We start from the raw sequence: 18,974 nt of genomic DNA, 5'->3' as shown, positions 1-18,974 counted from the left end.
TAATGGACCAAGATTAGTAAATGTAGTATCTCAACATTATCAGTGTTTCTTAGCATGATTTGTTAGCTTCTTGATTCTGAAAACAAAGTCCTTTCTTTTTTGATTAATTTCTTCCATTTCCTCAGTTTCTATCACTTGACAATTGATTTGTTTGTATAAACACAGCGCTTACCTTAACACAGGTTTTTCCCCCCCAATATTAGACTATTCCCAAGAGTAATGCTCATGTTTCTTTCTTTCTTCCTTTTTTTTTTTTTTAATGCTGGTTATGTATTAGAAAACCAGTGATAGAAACCAAAGGGAAGGACCTTTCCAAGAAATCTAGAACCAAACAAATAAATTTTAATACATTGTGCCAAGCCATTTTTCATTTATGTGTATTCATAGTTAATAATTCAAAACCAGAAGACTTCTGAAGGAATGATGAATTCATGAAATGACTCTTTAGCTATTTATAAGTCAATTTTTTTCTTGTTTATTTTTCCTCATAGCTTTCATGCTTTCCTTTAAGGAGGATCTACTGTTATTTATTATCTTAGAAAACATTTAGATACAGTTAATATTTTACAGCAGTGGAATATATCTTAAAACATTTGCAACCTTTTCCTTAGAAGTCCGTAACTTAACTCAACAATGCTAACATTCTGGGAAAAAAAATAAATAAAAAGAAAAATTCTTCTTCCACATATGTGTTATCTTCTTCTGTTCACCTTTGTGACAAAGATCCTGTCTTAAATAACTTAGAGATCCATAATAAGGAGGACTGTGATGTGAAAGGGAGTGATTTAATGATATTAAACTATGAAAGTCTGTGTCTAACCCAGGACCTTTAAGTCCTTAATTTAGATGATCCAGTGAGTACTGACTCCTGAAGACAGCTTCTTGATGTAGTTGTAGAGTTAACTACTTGATGATTCCAGAGGTCTTCATATCACTACCTTCTCAGAATAAAATTTGGAATTTATTAATCCCCTTACAACATGATTTAATAATGTGAGTAGTAATGTTAAACCAGTACACTGGATACATGAATGAAATAAATGTTTAAGAGCTGTCCTGGAATTTAGTACCATTTATATTGATTTACATGTAAACTTTTAGAACTCAGAATGGTTCACAAGTTAGGGGATTATGGTACCTTTTGATTTTTTTGTTAATTAAAGGGGGATTTCCATCTGTATTAGTACTGATTTTTCAGGATGCTATTATTAAACAATAAAGTCTTTCCTTCCTCTACTTCCCTCCTTTCGCCCTCCCTTTCTCTCAATTCCCTTTTCTTATACAGAGCTACCCCATAAAAGCATAACCTCAATAACCAATCTAGAAGGCTGGGTCGGACATCCCCTAGACCCTGTGGGCACTCTCTTCAGTAGCCTTATGGAAGCTTGCCACATTGATGATGAAAACTTCTCTGGGTTCTCAGATTTTACAGGTAAAGCCATTGGCATTACTATCATGATTTTGTTTGTTTGTTTTGAAACCATGAGTGGCATTAGTCTTTGCTTTTCTTTATACTATGCTTTATGAAGCCATGTAGTTAACAATACCCATGATTAATAAGAGAGCAAGGAAATAGGCACTCTCAGGCTTTTCTGCCAGGCTTCCAGAAGCAGAGAAAGGTCTTAGAGTCAGCAACAGGCAGCATATGTCAAGATGTTTATTTTCTTATGACCAATGGGTCTGCATCTAAGAATTTATCTACATTTATGACTATTTTCCAACAGAAAGATAAAAAGTAAGGATAGACACCATAGCATTTAGAGCCATAAAAATTAATTTAGTTGATTATTAAATTTATCTTTGCATTAAAATGACTTAAATATTTTAAATCTACTTTAAAGGGAGTATTAAATGCCATTTATAACTGTTTTACATCACACATTCCTTTAAAGTGGTATTTTGAGAGTTCTCTTGGCCCCTTGAACACTAAGAATCATCCCTGCAGGAGCCATGGTGGAGGTAAGGAAGGGATACAGGATTGCTCTGTTGTTACTCCCATAGCTGGTGAACTTAGAAGGTTAATTATCTTGCCCTTCATAATTTCCCTTGTAGTGGTTGCTTTTATGGATTAAGGGTGCCCCAAACTCTTTGTCAGGACTGAAGAAGGTATGGGTATGAGTTCACTTTCCTTGGGAGTTAGATGATTGAAATTTGTTACAATTTGTAATAAAAGCATCTTAACAGAGTCAATGCTCAAAGAATCAGTCCTCTGATGATAACTGAAAACTCTGGGATAAAACAAAAGACCCTAAAATTGAGTAACATATGTTAGATTACTCTTTTCATTATAAATTTCAACAATGGAAACTTTTCTTTTTTAATTCCAGTCTTTAAAAAAAGTGGTATTATTGTAGTTATCATGTTTAAAGTCTTTTTTCACTCCTGAGGATTCTTAGTATAATGCATAGTTTTCTTTTGTGACTCATTTTTAGTGGGAGAAAATATTTTTAATATTCTATCCTTCAAAACATACACACTTAGTCACCCATGATCTCTTTTAGAAAGACTGGAAAACTATGCAACTTTAACCAAAAAACACGTTTCTGGTTTTCTTAGAATAAAGTCAATAATTTATTCTAGTACTGGATAGAATAAATATTTGTGCCTTTCAAACTACCTGCTGCAAAAGTAGTTTGACCCTTTTTCCTTTGTTCCGTTTTGTAGAAAACATGGGACACTGCAAGTCTCTGGAATACCAACATCTACCTGCACATAAGTTTTTAGAAGAAGGGGAATCCTATTTAACCCTGGCTGTGGAAGTAGCCCTGATAGGGCTGGGACAGCAGCGTATCATGCCTGATGGGCTGTATACTCAAGAGAAAGTTTGCCGGAATGAGGAGCAGCTCATTTCTAAGCTTCAGGAAATTGAATTGGATGATACACTGGTGAAAATTTTTCGCAAGCAAGCAGTCTTCCTATTAGAAGGTAGTTTGACAAATTTTCCACTTAGTTAGCCAATTTGATTTAGGTGCTAATCTTTCTTATGTTAATAGTCCTATATGAATGATTTTAATATGGTTGTTCTGACTGATAGGAACTTGGAGTGTCAAGGACATGTTCTCTGTTCAAAAAAATAGCATCACTGAAAAAAAAGTACAGATGTTTAGATTTGTATCATTTGATTTAGGTTGTAATATAGTATAGCCTGTTAGAAATGAACCTCATTTGAATGCTGCAAGCTTTGTAAAGGACCATTTTATTATGAGTAATTCCTGAGATAAATGCAATTTTTATATTTAGGAAGTTGTTATTGGTAGTCATGTTCCTATTTGCTTAATCAGTTAAGTAATAAAGATTGGCACTCCTGCAAATTTTTGGCTGTTACCTGATATCTGTTTTTAATATGTCATGCACATGCTAACAAAAAACTAAAGGCTACAGGAATGAATGACTTTCCACAGCTCTAATTTCATAGGATTCACTAGGCATAGATTGACCAAGGAAAAAGTTTTGTAGACTTTGTAAGGGAAAGTCAAATAAATGTTCTCATTTTTCTCTAAATTCAAGATTTAAAGGGCCTAACAGATTTTGGGTGGGATTGTTTTTCAGGTTTTTTTTTCCTCAAAAAGATAAATGGAATTAGTATAATAACCTATTCTTTGTGCAAATTTTGGAGGTGTCTAATTGATAAGATAACTTCTCTCTCACCAGTCCATGTGTGTTATCATGGGATTTTCTGTGATTGACCAGTTGAAAAAGCATAGTGTCTTCATTTTTTATCCTGGATTGATACACGTGAAGGAAGGGGTTTTAAACAAAATAGCATTTTGAACCTTGTTTGTTTATCTAAAACTAAAGATCTATTTGAAAGAAAATATTTTCTGTAAAGATGCACATTTGTATATCTTAGAAATGGATTTTAAAGGGAAAATATTCTTAAGGCAAGCCTTCTTAATAGCATCCTTCATTTAAAAATTCCTAATTTTAATTTTGAAGCACTTTTTTGAAGTTATTTTTTCCTAAAGATACAAAGCCCATCTTTGGAAAAAAAAAAAGTTTTTAAAAAGCCCATCTTTGCAAGTTCATAGAGTAATCCTAGTTGTTTTCTTTCAGTTTCCTTCCATGAAATTCCTTTAAACTATAAACAGTATTGTTAGCCACAAACATTTTTAAAGGTTGACTATTACTGGCTGTACTTTTTTTTTTTTTTTTTGAGAGAGGGTACTGATGATTGAACTCGGGATCACTCCACCACTGAGCCACATCCCCAGCCCTATTTTGTATTTTATTTAGAGCTCTATTTTGTATTTTATTTAATATTGTATATTATTTAGACGGTGTCTTAGCACTAAGTTGCTTAGCACTTTGCCTTTGCTGAGGCTGGCTTCGAACTGAACTCCTGCCTCAGCCTCTCAGGCTTGCTGGGATTACAGGCATGAGTCATGTTACCCAGCTGTAGTGACTTTTTTTTTTTTTTAAATGAGAGAGAGAGGTGGAGAGAGGTAGAGAGAGAGAGAATTTTAATATTTATTTTTTAGTTATCGGCGGGCACAACATCTTTGTTTGTATGTGGTGCTGAAGATCGAACCCGGGCCGCACGCATGCCAGGCGAGCCCATTACCGCTTGAGCCACATCCCCAGTCCCTGTAGTGACTTTTAATTTCCATTAAATTGAAGTTCGGGAAGAGGATGTGTGGTTTTCAGAATTGACAATGTGTAATATCTGTTTATCATTTACCTTTTTAAATATATTACCATGTTCATCATTCATGGATATTTTTGATCTTTGTCTTAGTGTTTGTTATTTCATCCTTTTATGGAAACTACCTGAGAAGGAGCTCTGTTGACTTGTTGGGGTAGTACAGGAGGCAGACCCAGAGGAAACCCAGGGATCATTTCTATAAACTCCAAAAGATGGAGCTTTGCAAATAAAAATTTATGTATGTCTTGTATATTTATACTCTGCAAATTTCAGGAGTAAATTTATTAACAGGAGTAAATTAAATAACAGATCTGAAGAAGGAGAAGTAACCCTGTGTTGCTGCTGAGTGCTGAACTCTTCTGGCCACACTATTGGATGGATTATTTGGCATACTGGAAAAGCACCTAGTGCTAGAGAAACCTAGTGCCAAATATCTGGGGATTTTTTTTTTTTTTTTGGTTTTGTTTTGTTTTTTTAATTCAGTACTTTTTTTTTTTTTTTGGTACCAAGGATTGTACCCAGGGGTGCTCAACCACTGATATGCATCTCCAGCCCCTTTTTATATTTTATTTAGAGACAGGGTCTCACTGAGTTGCTTAGGATCTTGCTAAATTATTGAGGCTGGCTTTGAGCTTGTGATCCTCCAGCCTCAGCCTCCCGTGATGCTGGGATCACAGGCTTTCGACATAGTGCCTGGCTTGTTATTTAGTACTCTTGAGTTCAGGGATCACACTAATTATTCTATAAATAATTCTGTGACACCTGACTTAATATTTTGCTTGTTGGGAAATGACATAGAAAAGTGATTAGGCATCTGGTTTTCCCTGAGTAGTACAAAAGGTAATTTGCTTTAAAGGGATAGGATGAAAAGACATGAAGGCGAAATGAAGAATATATATAATCACAAATTTTCTGTACTTGGTTCTAACTTAAAATAGAGTTAGTGTCTTAGCTTTGGCAGTTATAACAGAATACCACAGACTGTGTGGCTAAACAACAGAAATTTATTTCTCATAGTTCTGGAGGCTGGAAGTCCACAATTGGCCAATACTGCTTCTGAAGCTTTTCCTGGCTTGAAGACAGCCACCTTCTTCCTGTGTCCTCACATGGCACAGCCAGAACAAGCTCTCTGGTGTCTCTTATTATAAAGACACTAATCCCGGTGGATCAGCACCCCACTCTGACCTCATTCAACTTTAATAACATCCATAAAATCTCTTTTTTCCATATATAATCACATTGGGGTCTGAGGCTTCAACATGAATTTTGGAGAGACACATATTTAGTCTGTGAAAGTAACTTACTTAATGTAGTCTTATTATATGAACTAAAGATGGGAGTATAATGCTGTTAACAACTTTTGAAGAATACTGGATCACCAAGACATTTTAAAATGTTTTCAAGTAAAGAAAAATCTTAATGGATTTGTTAAAATTAGTAATTTAGGACGGATATTTGTTTGTTTAAATGAAAAATAAATTGTTTATGTGATATTTTAAAGTACTTAAATACTGAATAGTTCAAGTGCTACCAAAATATTAGTATTAAAAAATAATTTCCATTGAAATGATCTATAATGTATCATACAGCTACCCCACACCCAGTTCAGTTACTCCTGTCCCATTTCTTTTGAACTGCATTTCTTACATTCTAAACTCTTTAACAGACTTGATTTTTCTCATGAAAAACAAATGTATTATGTCCTCCAAGAAGTAGTGTCATGGTTCATAATTGTAGAAATCATGAAACAGATGTTACCCAAAGGTGACATGGAAACTAATTTATTAAACACTTCACAGTAACTAAACCGCAGAATGCTTAAGTGCAAAGTGGTTGAACTAACCACTGTGGTTTCCTTTCAAAATTTATTTTAGAAGTCTGTGTTGCCTTCTCAGAGTAGCATTCAGGGAGCACACAGGGGAAGTCTGCTTTGCTGCTGTGCCTATCAGAATTTATTAAGAAATGAATTTTGACAGCTTAAATGTAATTTTGCTTTTTAAATTGACTTTCCAGTGCCCAAACAGTAGTAGATTTCTAGTTAAGTTTTTATTTTTTTCTTTGGCCTATACTGAGTACTGGTAACTTTTTATTAATCACTTTATGGGAATAATTATATTTGCTTACTAGAAGCAGCAGCACATAAAGTCTCTGAATTGATACCTGGCATCACTGTACCCTATGATTGTGTGGATCTATGGGCTGGGTCCATGGTTAAGCTGCAGAGTCTTTTGTGCATTTGCATATCTGGTTGCTCAGTTGTCACACACTGAGAGGGTTCATGATTCAGGGGGTTCCTTTTTCTGAGGTACTTGTACTGCAAGTGAGCTTTGCCCCTTAGTTCTGTGGCTCTTGTTTTAGCTAAGGGATAGTGGAGAGATTGTTCATGAACTAAAGTCTGTATTGGCCACTGTAGAATCTTTTTGACTAAAAATTTTATTCCTTTCTTCTATCAGATTAAATTCTTACCTAAATTAGCTTACGTGTGTTGAAATTTTACACAAAAATGTTGAGGTATGCTTTTTGAGAAGTGTTAGTTTGTGTTTTAGGAAAGTAAAACATGTATGCTCTCTTCCCACAGCTGGGCCATATAGTGGTTTAGGCGAAATAATCCACCGGGAGAGCGTTCCAATGCACACATTTGCCAAGTATCTCTTCACCTCTCTCCTACCTCACGATGCTGAACTGGCATACAAAATTGCACTGAGAGCAATGCGGTACGTATTCACAGCCCAGCCAGGCAGGGGCAGTCCACATTCCCCACCAGCAGAAATGGCTGTTTATTGATTGTATTCGACAGAAAAGCTAAGGAAACTCTTTTTTTTTTTTTTTTTTTTTTTTATGCTTCCTGAATTGTTGTGGAGATGATCTGCTTGAAAGCTTGTTTTTTTCTTCTTTCTTTTTTAATTTTTAAAAATTTGCTATAATTAGTTATACATGACAGTAGAATTAATTTTGGTACATTGTACACAAATGGAGCTCAACCTCTCATTCCTCTGGCTGTACATGGTGCAGAGTCACTCCAGTAGTTTAGTTTATTCATACATGTATATAGGGTAAATAATGTCCATCTCATTCCATTGTCCTTCCCACCTATACCCGCTCCCCTCACCTCATTCCCCTCTGCCCAATCCAGAGTTCCTCCATTCTTCCCTACTTCTCTGACCCAATAATGAATCAGCATCTGCTTATCAGAGAAAACATTCGACCTTTGGTTTGGGGGCTTGGCTTACTTCACTTAGCATGATATTATCCAGCTGCATCCATTTACCTGCACATGCCATAATTTCATTCTTTAAGGCTGAGTAATATTCCATTGTGTATATATACCACATTTTCTTTATCCATTCATCTGTTGCAGGGCCCCCAGGTTTGGTTTTGTTCTAAAGTGAAGGAAGAATTGCATCTCTAACCTTTGTCATGCTTATGGCCATCATGATTCTTCCCTCTATTCTTTTAAGCTAGAATTTAGAAATAGAGTTTCAGAATTTTTAATTGTGAGACCACAACAGTTGAACCCCTTCTGAATATTTATTTTGAAAAATTAGATTATCTAAACCATGGAATGTATTTGATTTGAATGTAATAACCAAGGAAGGCTTTTATACCTGTTTTGATTCCACATTCCATCAGTAGTAGTACAGGAAGGCCACTGTGTCACCCACTAGAATATGTTTGTGATCATCTCAAGGCCAAGAGAAGATGGGATGTGTATGCTGTTGAGGGAGTGCTTACTAGGGCCCTCAAGCACTGGGCCTCCCTCTGACTGCCAGCATTCCTCGGCCCCTCCCTCTCAATAACAGCAGTTAGAATACCTCCTCCTCGGTCATGCACCTTCTTATTTTCACATGCCTTTTTAATTTCAGCAAATAATTGTTTGTATCATGAATTTGTTTAAGGTGAATACTTATTAATGAGTTTAAGATTATATTTATTAATCTTGTATGTAACCTATTAAAGTTTAAGGACCTAAAGAAAATATGTACCTTTCTTATTAAAACATCTGCTTTTACTCTTTTTCCTTTTTAAAAAAATTAATAGAACACCCCCTGTGTTTCAAACAAAAAGTATTGATTAGACATCATTATGATTAACTAAAGACAGGCCCTGTGTAGATCTTTAAGCTTGAGGATATTGAAGAATAGTTTGATCCTATAAAAAGCTTTTCATCATAGATTCTATGTCTGTAATCAGTGTAAGATTCAAAAGCAAATCCTGGCCTATAAATTACCAGTGTCTCCAAAGTTAACTCTGTTCTTAGATATAAGCTACACTCAATATTTTATCTAATATTTATGAAATGATGGGGTGAGAGCGTGTGTGTGCATGTGCATACGCTCGGGTGTACAATGCCTCTGTGTCAGTGTTTCAAGGCTGACATCCTTTAATTTGGCATGCTTTTCTGAGTAACTTATTAGAGAAATCTTACAATATTCTCTTGGCTATTTTTAAAGTACCAAAAAATAAATCAATAACTAATATAAGCAATAGTCCTCTACTAGATTGCTTTATACTACTTGGTTTGTATTTTTGAGCACATTTTTATAAGTAGATTTCTATTCCCCTTTGGAAGCTGAAATAGAAGTTTTCTTTGGAGACAGCTGCTCCACTCTAAACTTATTCTACTCCTAAAAACTCTACTCTTGTTGTAAAGGGAAGGATGTTAATGTTATGATGCCACCAGATGCTGTTGTTACTACCAATGGTAAATTTAAGAGTAAAATAGCATGAGGTTTCTGTGTGGTTCTGGCTTATGTAACAGTGTCTGCCAGGCAGAAAGCCTTGCTTTTCTAATGAATGCTCAGAAGCTCAGCTCATTTATATTCTCCTTTAGTTGCTTCCCAGGCAATTTCTTCCTGGGGAATACTAGCAGGGGACAGGGGAACTGTTTTCCACCTTTCTCTTCTGCCTGCCACTTCTACCCCAGCCAAACCCCTGCCATGGAAGGGAGGTAATGTAACCTACCAGAGCATTTTAAGGGCGGCTGAGGAAGCATTCATTTTCTCCCTTTCCCAGGGATGTTGACTAGTTGCCTCTACAGCAACTGCCAAGATATGCCTACCCCTTGAATGGACACTGAATTAAAAAAAAAAAAAGAAAAAAGAAAGAAAGAAAAAGTTAAATAGCAATCCTGCCAAAATTCTTATTACTTGCCTATCTTGCCACCCTTTCAAATGATAACCTCTCTTTGTCCCTAGATTAAAAAAAGAACCATTTGGCTTACCTGAGAAGTAACTACTCTTGGCTGAGGCCAGGAGGCCAGTATCTCGCCCTTACCCTACTAATAACTTTTTTTTTTTTTTTTTTTTTTTTGGTGGGGGTGCTGGGGATTGAACCAGAGCTTTGTGCATGTGAGGCAAACACACTACCAACTGAGCTATATCCCCAGCCCCTGCTAATAACTTTATTTCCAACTTTTATTCTATAGTCTCTAACCCTCTCACCCTATTATACCTAAAGTAAGGCCAGTGTTTGATTAGTGTACTTTTTTTTTTTTTTTTTTTTTTGGTGATGGTGGTGGTGATGCCGGGGATTGAACCCAGGGCTTTTTGCATATGTTAGGTAGCCACTCTACCACTAAGCTACATACCTGTCCTGAATTTTGATTTTTGTAAAGGAATTATTTCTGTTGTACTTATTCTACCCATCTTTTTGGCATGTGCTTTGTTTTCAAGAATTATTTATTTGTCAATATATTGTTAATTAAAGATACAATGAAATACTAGAAATCATAATTTTGTAGAACTGTCTAGGGATACATTCATCTCTTGCATCTTCTCTGATATTGTCTGGTTCAGATAGAACGTATTCTAACTTTAAACTTCTGTTGTCATAATTCTGCAGAAATTATGAAAATATATAAAGAAGGTCATATTTATTTGCTTTCCATCTTATTTATATTTTTTAATAAGTAAGCTTATTCTTCTGAGCTACCTACTCATCCCCAATTGTTGTAATCTGTCTTAAATATCCATTTTTACTGTTTTTGTTAATTTTTATTTTTAATGAATAAGATTGAAAAAGTAATTAAACATCAAGACTTGTGTTTCAAATTTCATTAATGTTAAATATTTTAGTTTCTCTGAATATTAAAATTTTCTGAATGATGTTAAAGAAAGGAGATCTCTTAGGTTTAAGAGATGAGCAAATAACAGTATGACTTTGGTGTCCAAGCAGCAGACAGTAGTTATTCTAGCTCTTTGTGAACCAAGGTCCTGAACAATATTTTTCAGCATCTGCTCACTCCTCTGGCTTCTGTAGGCCAGTCCTTGTGGCCAGGGTAACAGACAAGTAATAACTAGAGGCCACCTTCCTCATCTTCTCATTACAGGTTGCTAGTATTGGAATCTACTGCTCCAACGGGAGACCTCACCCGCCCACACCACATTGCATCAGTTGTTCCCAACCGATACCCTCGTTGGTTCACTCTAAGCCACATTGAATCCCAGCAGTGTGAGCTGGCATCCACCATGCTAACTGCAGCCAAAGGTACTCTAATGTCCTGAGGCCTTGTAACTGTTTTCTTAATTTGCCTGCCTTTTTTTTTTAACCCCAGCCCCACTCCCCAGTTCTCAATAGAGGTGTTCATGTCAGACATTGTAAAAGGGGTCCTTTTCTTTAGATACTAGCTTTATGTTTGCTCATGAGGCAAAACAGACACTGTTCATTTGAGTCCGGCATTTTCCTTATTTACCTGTATCATTAAACCTGGTGCTAGCTGAATTAGGTTAGTTACCATGCCAAAAAAAAAGGGGAGAGTGTGCAAATGGTTGAGATTTAGAAACAAAAAGTTTGTTTGCTTTTTTTTTTTTTTTGGTACCTGAAATATTCACCAAAAATTCATAAATAGGAACTAGGAGAGCTATTTACTATTTCATGTTGGTTGTGGATCATATGTGCTTTTAGTCATTGTATCTTTTTGTGAATTCAAAATTTATAGACATTACCATAACATAGTTGTACCAGCTGTGCCATTGACTTTGTGAACATTTCAGGTAAACTAACTTGTGCTTTGCTTTATTTGTGTTCTTTTTTCCTCTTGTTATGCATTTATGGTTTCATGGGTTTTCATTGATTTTGCCTCACTTACCTTTGATTTGATTTGGGTTAGTTTTCCTTTGTTCATTGCAGGTGATGTTCGGAGGCTGGAAACAGTATTAGAATCCATCCAGAAAAATATTCACTCCTCATCACACATCTTCAAACTTGCCCAAGATGCATTTAAAATAGCAACTCTCATGGACAGTTTGCCAGACATCACTCTTTTGAAAGTGTCTCTGGAGCTGGGTTTGCAGGTATGTGCTTGGTGGTTTTTCCCGATGCCAATTGAAGGCATCTCTTGGGATCCATGTATGTTTGGGGTTTTTTAGTGCAAGTAAATGACTCTTCAGATTACAAATCTGTTAGGCTTCAGAAGAGCACTGTATTTCAGAGCTGGGGTCACTTTCAGCTGAACCATACTATTTGAGGTACAGGGACTAGACATTTAGAAGCCCTGTTTGCATTTCTCAATTTAAAAAAAAAAAATCCATTCTCTGAATTACTACCTTAATGTCACATTTCTCTGAATAAATGGAAAAGAATTATTGCTAGCAAGAGATTTGAGTGAAGCTATCATGTGTAATAAAAGATTCAGTGTGAGGGTTAAGTTTTTAGAGGAAGATGAATTTTTATTCATGTTTGCATTTGGTAGTTCTAGCTCCTTTTTATAACCTTGAGAAAATTAGGTAAAAGGGATGATTAGTCGAGGGTCCAGTTTCAGATTTCAGTAGGATCCAACACCAGTTAAGTTAGTCATGCAGATAGATGTTTGCTTCCTTATAGTTTTTGAACAATTACTACAGAAACTGAGAACTACAAAGTTTTTTTCCACTTTTCTCATGAGAGCTCTATTAACATTTGCTGCTTTTTTTTCTTATTAAAAAGTAGTGAAATTGTGAAACCCTAAGTACCTGAAATATGGGAAATAGAATGCCCAGATTAGATAATTGCTCAATTTTCTGATTATAGATTCCTTAAAAAAAAAACAACTTTTGTTTTATTTATTTATTTGTACGTGGTGCTGAGGATCGAACCCAGGGCTTCGCACTTGCTAGGAGAGCACTGTACCACTGAGCCACAACCCCAGACCCTAGATTCCTTCTTTATAGTGATTGCGTTAATAAAGTTTAAAGAATTGGATCACAGGAAAATATTCTGATCATTGTAAAAGCAGTTCTGTATGAGACAGGGATAGGAGATTGCTTTTAAGCTATACAATGACCATTTAGAAATTTTTTAAAAAAATAAATATTTTTTACTTCATTTTCACTTTCAACATATTAAATGTATGATGCAGAAATAAACATTAATGTGAGCTTTCTTGTTATTGGAGTTTTGAGTGAATAGCAGATTAATGAAAGCTTAGTCCTTTGCCTCATTCTTTCTAGATCCCAAGAAGGAATCCCACAGCATCTTTCTAAGGCTTTAGGAGTATTATATCTCTTGATGTTTTGAACCTTAAAGAATGAGAGGAATAGCAGGAGGTAGATAAGTTTGACTTGGGACCTCTGATGATGCCAAAGATGATTCCTTTTTGTAGACCTTCATAGTCACCAGAGAGTTGATTTAAAAGAGGTTGAAAAAATAATAAAAATTATTACTTTAAAATATCTGTCTAGCTGGGCATGGTCGTGTTCACCTGTAATCCCAGCCACTCAGGAGGCTGAGGGAAGATCATAAGTTTAAAGTTAGCTTGGCAATTTAGCAAGATCTTGTCCTTAAAAAGGTAAAAGCTCAGTGGTAGAGCAACCGTGGGTTCATCCCTAGTGCTACAAAAATAAAAACAAAAACCTTTTTGCCCAATGAAAATTCTTTAAAGAATTGAATGAATTTGCAAGAATCCCCAGAAATCAAACCATGGGATCATGGGATGTTAAAGCTGGCTACAAAAAGGAAACCTGATCTATGTTTAATGCTCAGTTAGATTTTTCATATGAGAAAAGAGATTGATTTGCCCAGGGTGTCACATCTGGTCAATGGACCCACCAAGAGTAGAATGTGATCCTCTTGCCTTCTAGGCAGTGACAAGGTCAACCTGGGGGAATATTAGACAGATCCAGATACATATATAGATCTTTGTTGTAAATAAAATACTTTTCATCCCCCTGCTAGTAGAAAGTCTGCCCACCAGTTTATTCCTTAGAATGAATTTTCTTTTTCCATTGACTTAGGATAATCCTCCAAAACATGTTACTCTCCCTGTCTTTACAGGTTATGCGCATGACACTGTCAACCTTAAATTGGCGACGGCGAGAGATGGTGAGGTGGCTGGTGACATGTGCTACTGAAGTTGGTAGGTAATCTCTGGGGAAGAAGCTTTCCTAGGTGCCTCATGGCAAGATTTTACCTGTCATTTACAAATCCAAGAACATTTCCTCTCTTATTTTGACTTCTCCAAGACTCCTGCCCCTTCTAGCATCTACAGGGGCTCCCTTTCCCACACCTCAAACCCATCCTTCAGTCATACACACTTGGCATTGTTCTTATTCTAAACTGTCATGTTTGTGGACCTCTAACCAGTTATTTTAAATGAGATAATATCAGTAATAAATAATTTTTGTTTACTTCATATAAAGTTACCTCTTTTACTCTGGGTTTTTTCTTTCTTCATCTGACTATATAGCAGAGAAATGTGTGTGGTTTCAGTGGATTTTCAGATGTGTGAGAAATAGTAGCTGGCCCTAAGAAAATTCCCTGTTTGGCCATAAGCTGCTCTTTGTGAAGTCTATCAGCCTACTATTTCCCTTTGCAGATTATTACTAAGAAAACTACATTCCCAGCAAGAATGCAACACAAACAAAATGATGGCTATTTAAAATAAATGTTGGTTAAACTGTCTTTCTTTCTTCTTATTTGCATCAGAAAAGGATATACACCTCTTGCTGAGAAGACACTGCCATCTCAGTGTTTAAATACTGACACAGCAGAGACTGTAAACTCATTCTTCTTATTTTTCTTTCATTAATGTGTAATGGTGGGTTATTTTAAAGGGAACTCTTGGTCTCAATATATTGTGCTTGGATTGTTGAAGTCATACAAAGATAATGTATATTTAAGAATTGCCACACTACTCCTATACCTGCACCAAGATACATACCTGATTTCTCTCTGAGATTTTAGTCTCTTCTCTTCACATCATTCGTTTTTAGGATTTCCCTACAAATTGGATCTGTGTACTTAAAATGGCTGAAGACTTTATTAGCCATTTCCAACATCTAAGTCATCTGTAGGTCCACTTGTTAACTCTTTCTCTTGATTATGGGTAACATCATCTTCTTAATGTGTCTTAAAATTCTGTATTGTGTTTTTTTTAAAACTTAAAAACACCACACATAAAGTCCCTATTTGGTTGAGGTTGCACTTTGTCTGCCTCTTGCTCTATAGTGGGTAACTGAACAGGAGGCCTCAGTGAACTAGCACGTATTAGCAAAAAGCCACTATGTGAAATGGCAAACAGTACAGTACAGATACCAATTTCTGAAGGACCACTTCCTTATTGTAGGAAGTTTATGTTCCTTTAAGGCATCTCACTGAATAACAACCCACAATAACCTTATTCTAAAAGGTTGCTCTTAGGCACATTACCTTACAGGATTTTCTGACCTAGCTCATGTCCTGTTATGGTTAACAATGTAAGCATTGATTATGAAAGTGGAAATAAGACCTCTGGCCAGACTTCTCCTCAGTAATAGCACCTGTTTGTTCCTTGCAGGTGTTTATGCCCTGGACAGCATCATGCAGAGCTGGTTTACTCTCTTTACTCCCACCGAGGCCACAAGTATTGTTGCAACTACCGTGATGTCCAACAGCACCATTGTCCGTCTCCATCTGGACTGCCACCAGCAGGAAAAGCTGGCCAGCAGCGCCCGGACACTCGCCTTGCAGTGCGCCATGAAGGACCCACAGAACTGTGCCCTCTCTGCGCTAACCCTTTGTGAAAAGGATCACATAGCTTTTGAGACGGCGTACCAAATCGTCCTGGACGCTGCTACCACTGGCATGAGCTATACACAGCTCTTTACGATAGCACGGTACATGGAGCACCGCGGGTACCCCATGAGGGCCTACAAACTGGCCACCCTGGCCATGACCCATCTCAACCTGAGCTATAATCAGGACACGCACCCTGCCATTAATGACGTTTTGTGGGCCTGTGCGCTCAGCCACTCCCTTGGCAAAAATGAGCTTGCAGCTATAATACCTCTGGTGGTGAAGAGTGTCAAGTGCGCAACGGTACTGTCAGACATTTTGCGCAGGTGCACTCTGACCACTCCTGGCATGGTGGGACTTCATGGAAGGAGGAACTCTGGTAAGCTCATGTCACTGGACAAAGCCCCCCTGAGGCAACTCCTGGATGCCACGATTGGGGCATACATCAACACAACGCACTCACGACTCACGCACATCAGTCCTCGGCACTATAGTGAGTTTATTGAGTTCCTCAGCAAGGCCCGAGAGACCTTCCTAATGGCGCATGATGGACACATTCAGTTTACACAGTTTATTGACAACCTGAAACAAATCTACAAAGGCAAAAAGAAACTGATGATGTTGGTTCGGGAGAGGTTTGGTTGATAGAACTTGTATGAATGGGGGGGGAGGGGAGGGATGGTTTGTTTTTACTTGAGCCTGCCTTTGTACCCTTTTTAACTTAAAGAACAGAGCCACACCGGTATTATATGTGTATAGTTATATTGCGTTTGCAGACTAAATTGTCATGTTGTGAAAGTTTGTGTGTTTTTCAGTTTTTCCCTTTTTCTTTTATTTTTTAATTCTTTTTTTTTATTGGTTTTGTGTGAGAGAGAGGTTAAAAAGGTTTGGTTTACACTGAGTATATGTTGTCAAGTGGCAAAAGTCCACATAGCTCTCCTGTTTTCTGTATACGTTCACAGCCTCAAAAAAAAAAAAATAATTGAAATGGCTTTAAAAACCAAACAAAACACCTCCATCCTGTGATAAGTACCTCGAATGGATTCAGCTTTACTCCTTTGTAACTCATCTTTACATTTTCAGCATATTTAAACAAACCAACAAAATGAAATACTAGTAGTGAAAGGCTGACTCACGTGGCTTTGCAGTGCTGTCCGTCCAGAAGCATGGCACACGATGCTCGTGCATGTGGAAACTTAGCGACTGTCAACATACATTCTCAGGGATTTATCCAGAAAAATTAAAAAAAAAAAAGAATGAGAGCATTTATTGTACTGTATATATATTATAGTATATGTCTGAATATTGAAAATATAACATTAACTAATTTATAAAAAATATTCTATGTAATGCAAAATACTTGAAGCTGCAGTAGCTTGGTTTTAAACAAAAACAAAAAAACTGAGAGAAAACCTATCAGAAGGACTAAAAGTGCGCCTTGCTTCAGGGTTGGCTCAGGTGGTGAACTTCATGCTGGGCATCTATGCAGAGCCACCTTTTGGATTGCATGGTTGGACTGAGATCATTGGGAGAAGTTCTATATGTATATATATTTATACAACTTATGTATACATATATATATGTATACTCAAGACACACACCACCAACAACTACCACTACACCACACATGCTTGTAACAGGCACTAGAATAAAGAGGGACAACAAAATACACAGCCAGAGCAGCAAGCCTTAGCATTAAGAATATACAGTATGCCGGAATTGGGGTTCGTGCCTCCTAGCCTAGGAAACTTAAAAAAGAAATATCCTTTTGACACAAAACGCAAAATGTTTTCCAAAACAATTGACATATGATACATTACGCCTTTGCAGTGAGCTAATAATAAGCTAACCTTTGTGCACAAATAACATTATATATATTATATATCTATTCTGCATAGGTATTTTGACTTTGTGCAGGACAGAAAGTTGTGTAGGTATGACTGTTCTACTTTCAGTTTTCTTTTTTTTTTTTAATATATTTTATTTTCTCTAGAATTACTCAAAACAAAAGCAGCCTTCTATCTTGCCTTGTCTTAATGCTTTAAAATAACCAAACTGGAGATCTAACTACCAAACTGTTCATTATATTATTAAAATACCAACTTTGGTTACAGTATAGTGTCTTTACTTTAGCTGATGGTTCTGTAACTTTGTGCTTTTTAAAGCAATTTTTATGTTTTGGTGCAAAAGTTGTCCAGTGTCTCTTGTTCCCTTCATTAGAGAACATGCTAGAAGTATGTTTGTAGGTATTTTTGTTTAGAAGAACTATTTCATGCGCTCCATTTTATTTATTATAATAGGTAAAAAGAAAAAAAAAAGGTTGTACTTCATCACCCATGTAAACATGCTCATGAAGTTGAAAGTAATTAAGATTTGATACACTGATATCAATTTATTTATGTAACTAAATCACTGTTTTATAAACTTGTTAATGATCAACAATTTTTGTTTTGATTAAAATTAGTTTTTTGAAAGTTGATGCTGCCTCCTTTATGTTCTGTCTCTTACTGTACTTGAATATGGTGGTCTTATAGACCTGGGCATCACTATTTCTCTGAGTATTTAATACTATATACATTGCTTCACAAAATGTTTATTTACCATTTCCCAGGCACTGTAATAGATCCTGGAGATACAATGGAGAACAAAACTAGGCCCTAGGGCTGGGGATATAGTTTAGTTGGTAGAGTGCGTGCCTTGTATGCATAAGGCCCTGAGTTCAATCCCCAGCACCACAAGAACAAAACAAAACCAGGCCCTGGAACTTATTGTCTGCTTAGTGGAGAAGACAGACATAATTCAGGTAATCACAAAGATAAAACAACAGATGGAATAGCTAGTTTATTTTCAGGCAGTATACATGGTCATTCCTTCTTAATGACTGTAATTTATGTGTAATGCTAAGTTGGTGAGAGGCTCTGTGTGTGTGTGTGTGTTTAAAAGGAAATTACATGAAAAGGGTAAATTTTCTAATACAGACACCTGCACCTCCATCAAAGATCTGTATGAAAAAAGTTGCAAATATATTTTGTGTATGGTTATTAAACCACAAAATTTGCCATTTTAACCATTTTAAGTATACAGCTCAGTAAATCATTTTTTGTAAATTGTACTATTGTAAACAAATCACTGGAATTTATCTTGCATAACTCAACTGCAATTGAACTAAATAACCCTAGTGCCTGCTAAATACCACTCTACTTTTTATTTTTGTGAATTGAACTACTTTAGACTTAGATTATCTCCTATAAATAAAATCATACAATATTTGATTTTTGTGACAGGCTTATGTCACTTAGCATGGTATCCTCCAGGTTTATCCATGTTGTATCATGTGACAGAATTTCCTTCATTTTTAGGGCTG

At 36.3% G+C, this 18,974-nt stretch overlaps 1 protein-coding gene across 2 annotated transcripts in view; it reads left to right on the top strand.

Moving 5' to 3' along the window:
* Positions 1-18,089, top strand: part of Zswim6 (zinc finger SWIM-type containing 6) — a 191,025-nt gene extending 172,936 nt beyond the window's left edge. The window contains exons 8-15 of one of the 2 annotated variants that reach the window (XM_078016106.1): positions 1,286-1,432; positions 2,665-2,925; positions 7,221-7,356; positions 10,971-11,128; positions 11,771-11,934; positions 13,892-13,973; positions 14,543-14,612; positions 15,393-15,526. In XM_078016106.1, the coding sequence (XP_077872232.1) occupies positions 1,286-1,432; positions 2,665-2,925; positions 7,221-7,356; positions 10,971-11,128; positions 11,771-11,934; positions 13,892-13,973; positions 14,543-14,592 (998 nt within the window). In that variant the 3' untranslated portion in view covers positions 14,593-14,612; positions 15,393-15,526. Of the gene's footprint in view, positions 1-1,285; positions 1,433-2,664; positions 2,926-7,220; positions 7,357-10,970; positions 11,129-11,770; positions 11,935-13,891; positions 13,974-14,542; positions 14,613-15,392 lie in introns of both variants that reach the window. The other variant, XM_005319587.4, reaches the window with a different exon arrangement.
* The last annotated feature ends 885 nt before the right edge of the window (positions 18,090-18,974 follow it).

The sequence above is a fragment of the Ictidomys tridecemlineatus genome, chromosome 1 (genome assembly GCF_052094955.1).
Source record: "Ictidomys tridecemlineatus isolate mIctTri1 chromosome 1, mIctTri1.hap1, whole genome shotgun sequence".
NCBI lineage: Eukaryota > Metazoa > Chordata > Mammalia > Rodentia > Sciuridae > Ictidomys > Ictidomys tridecemlineatus.
The sequence above is the reverse complement of the archived record's forward strand: the minus strand, read 5'-3'. Positions and strand labels throughout refer to the sequence as shown.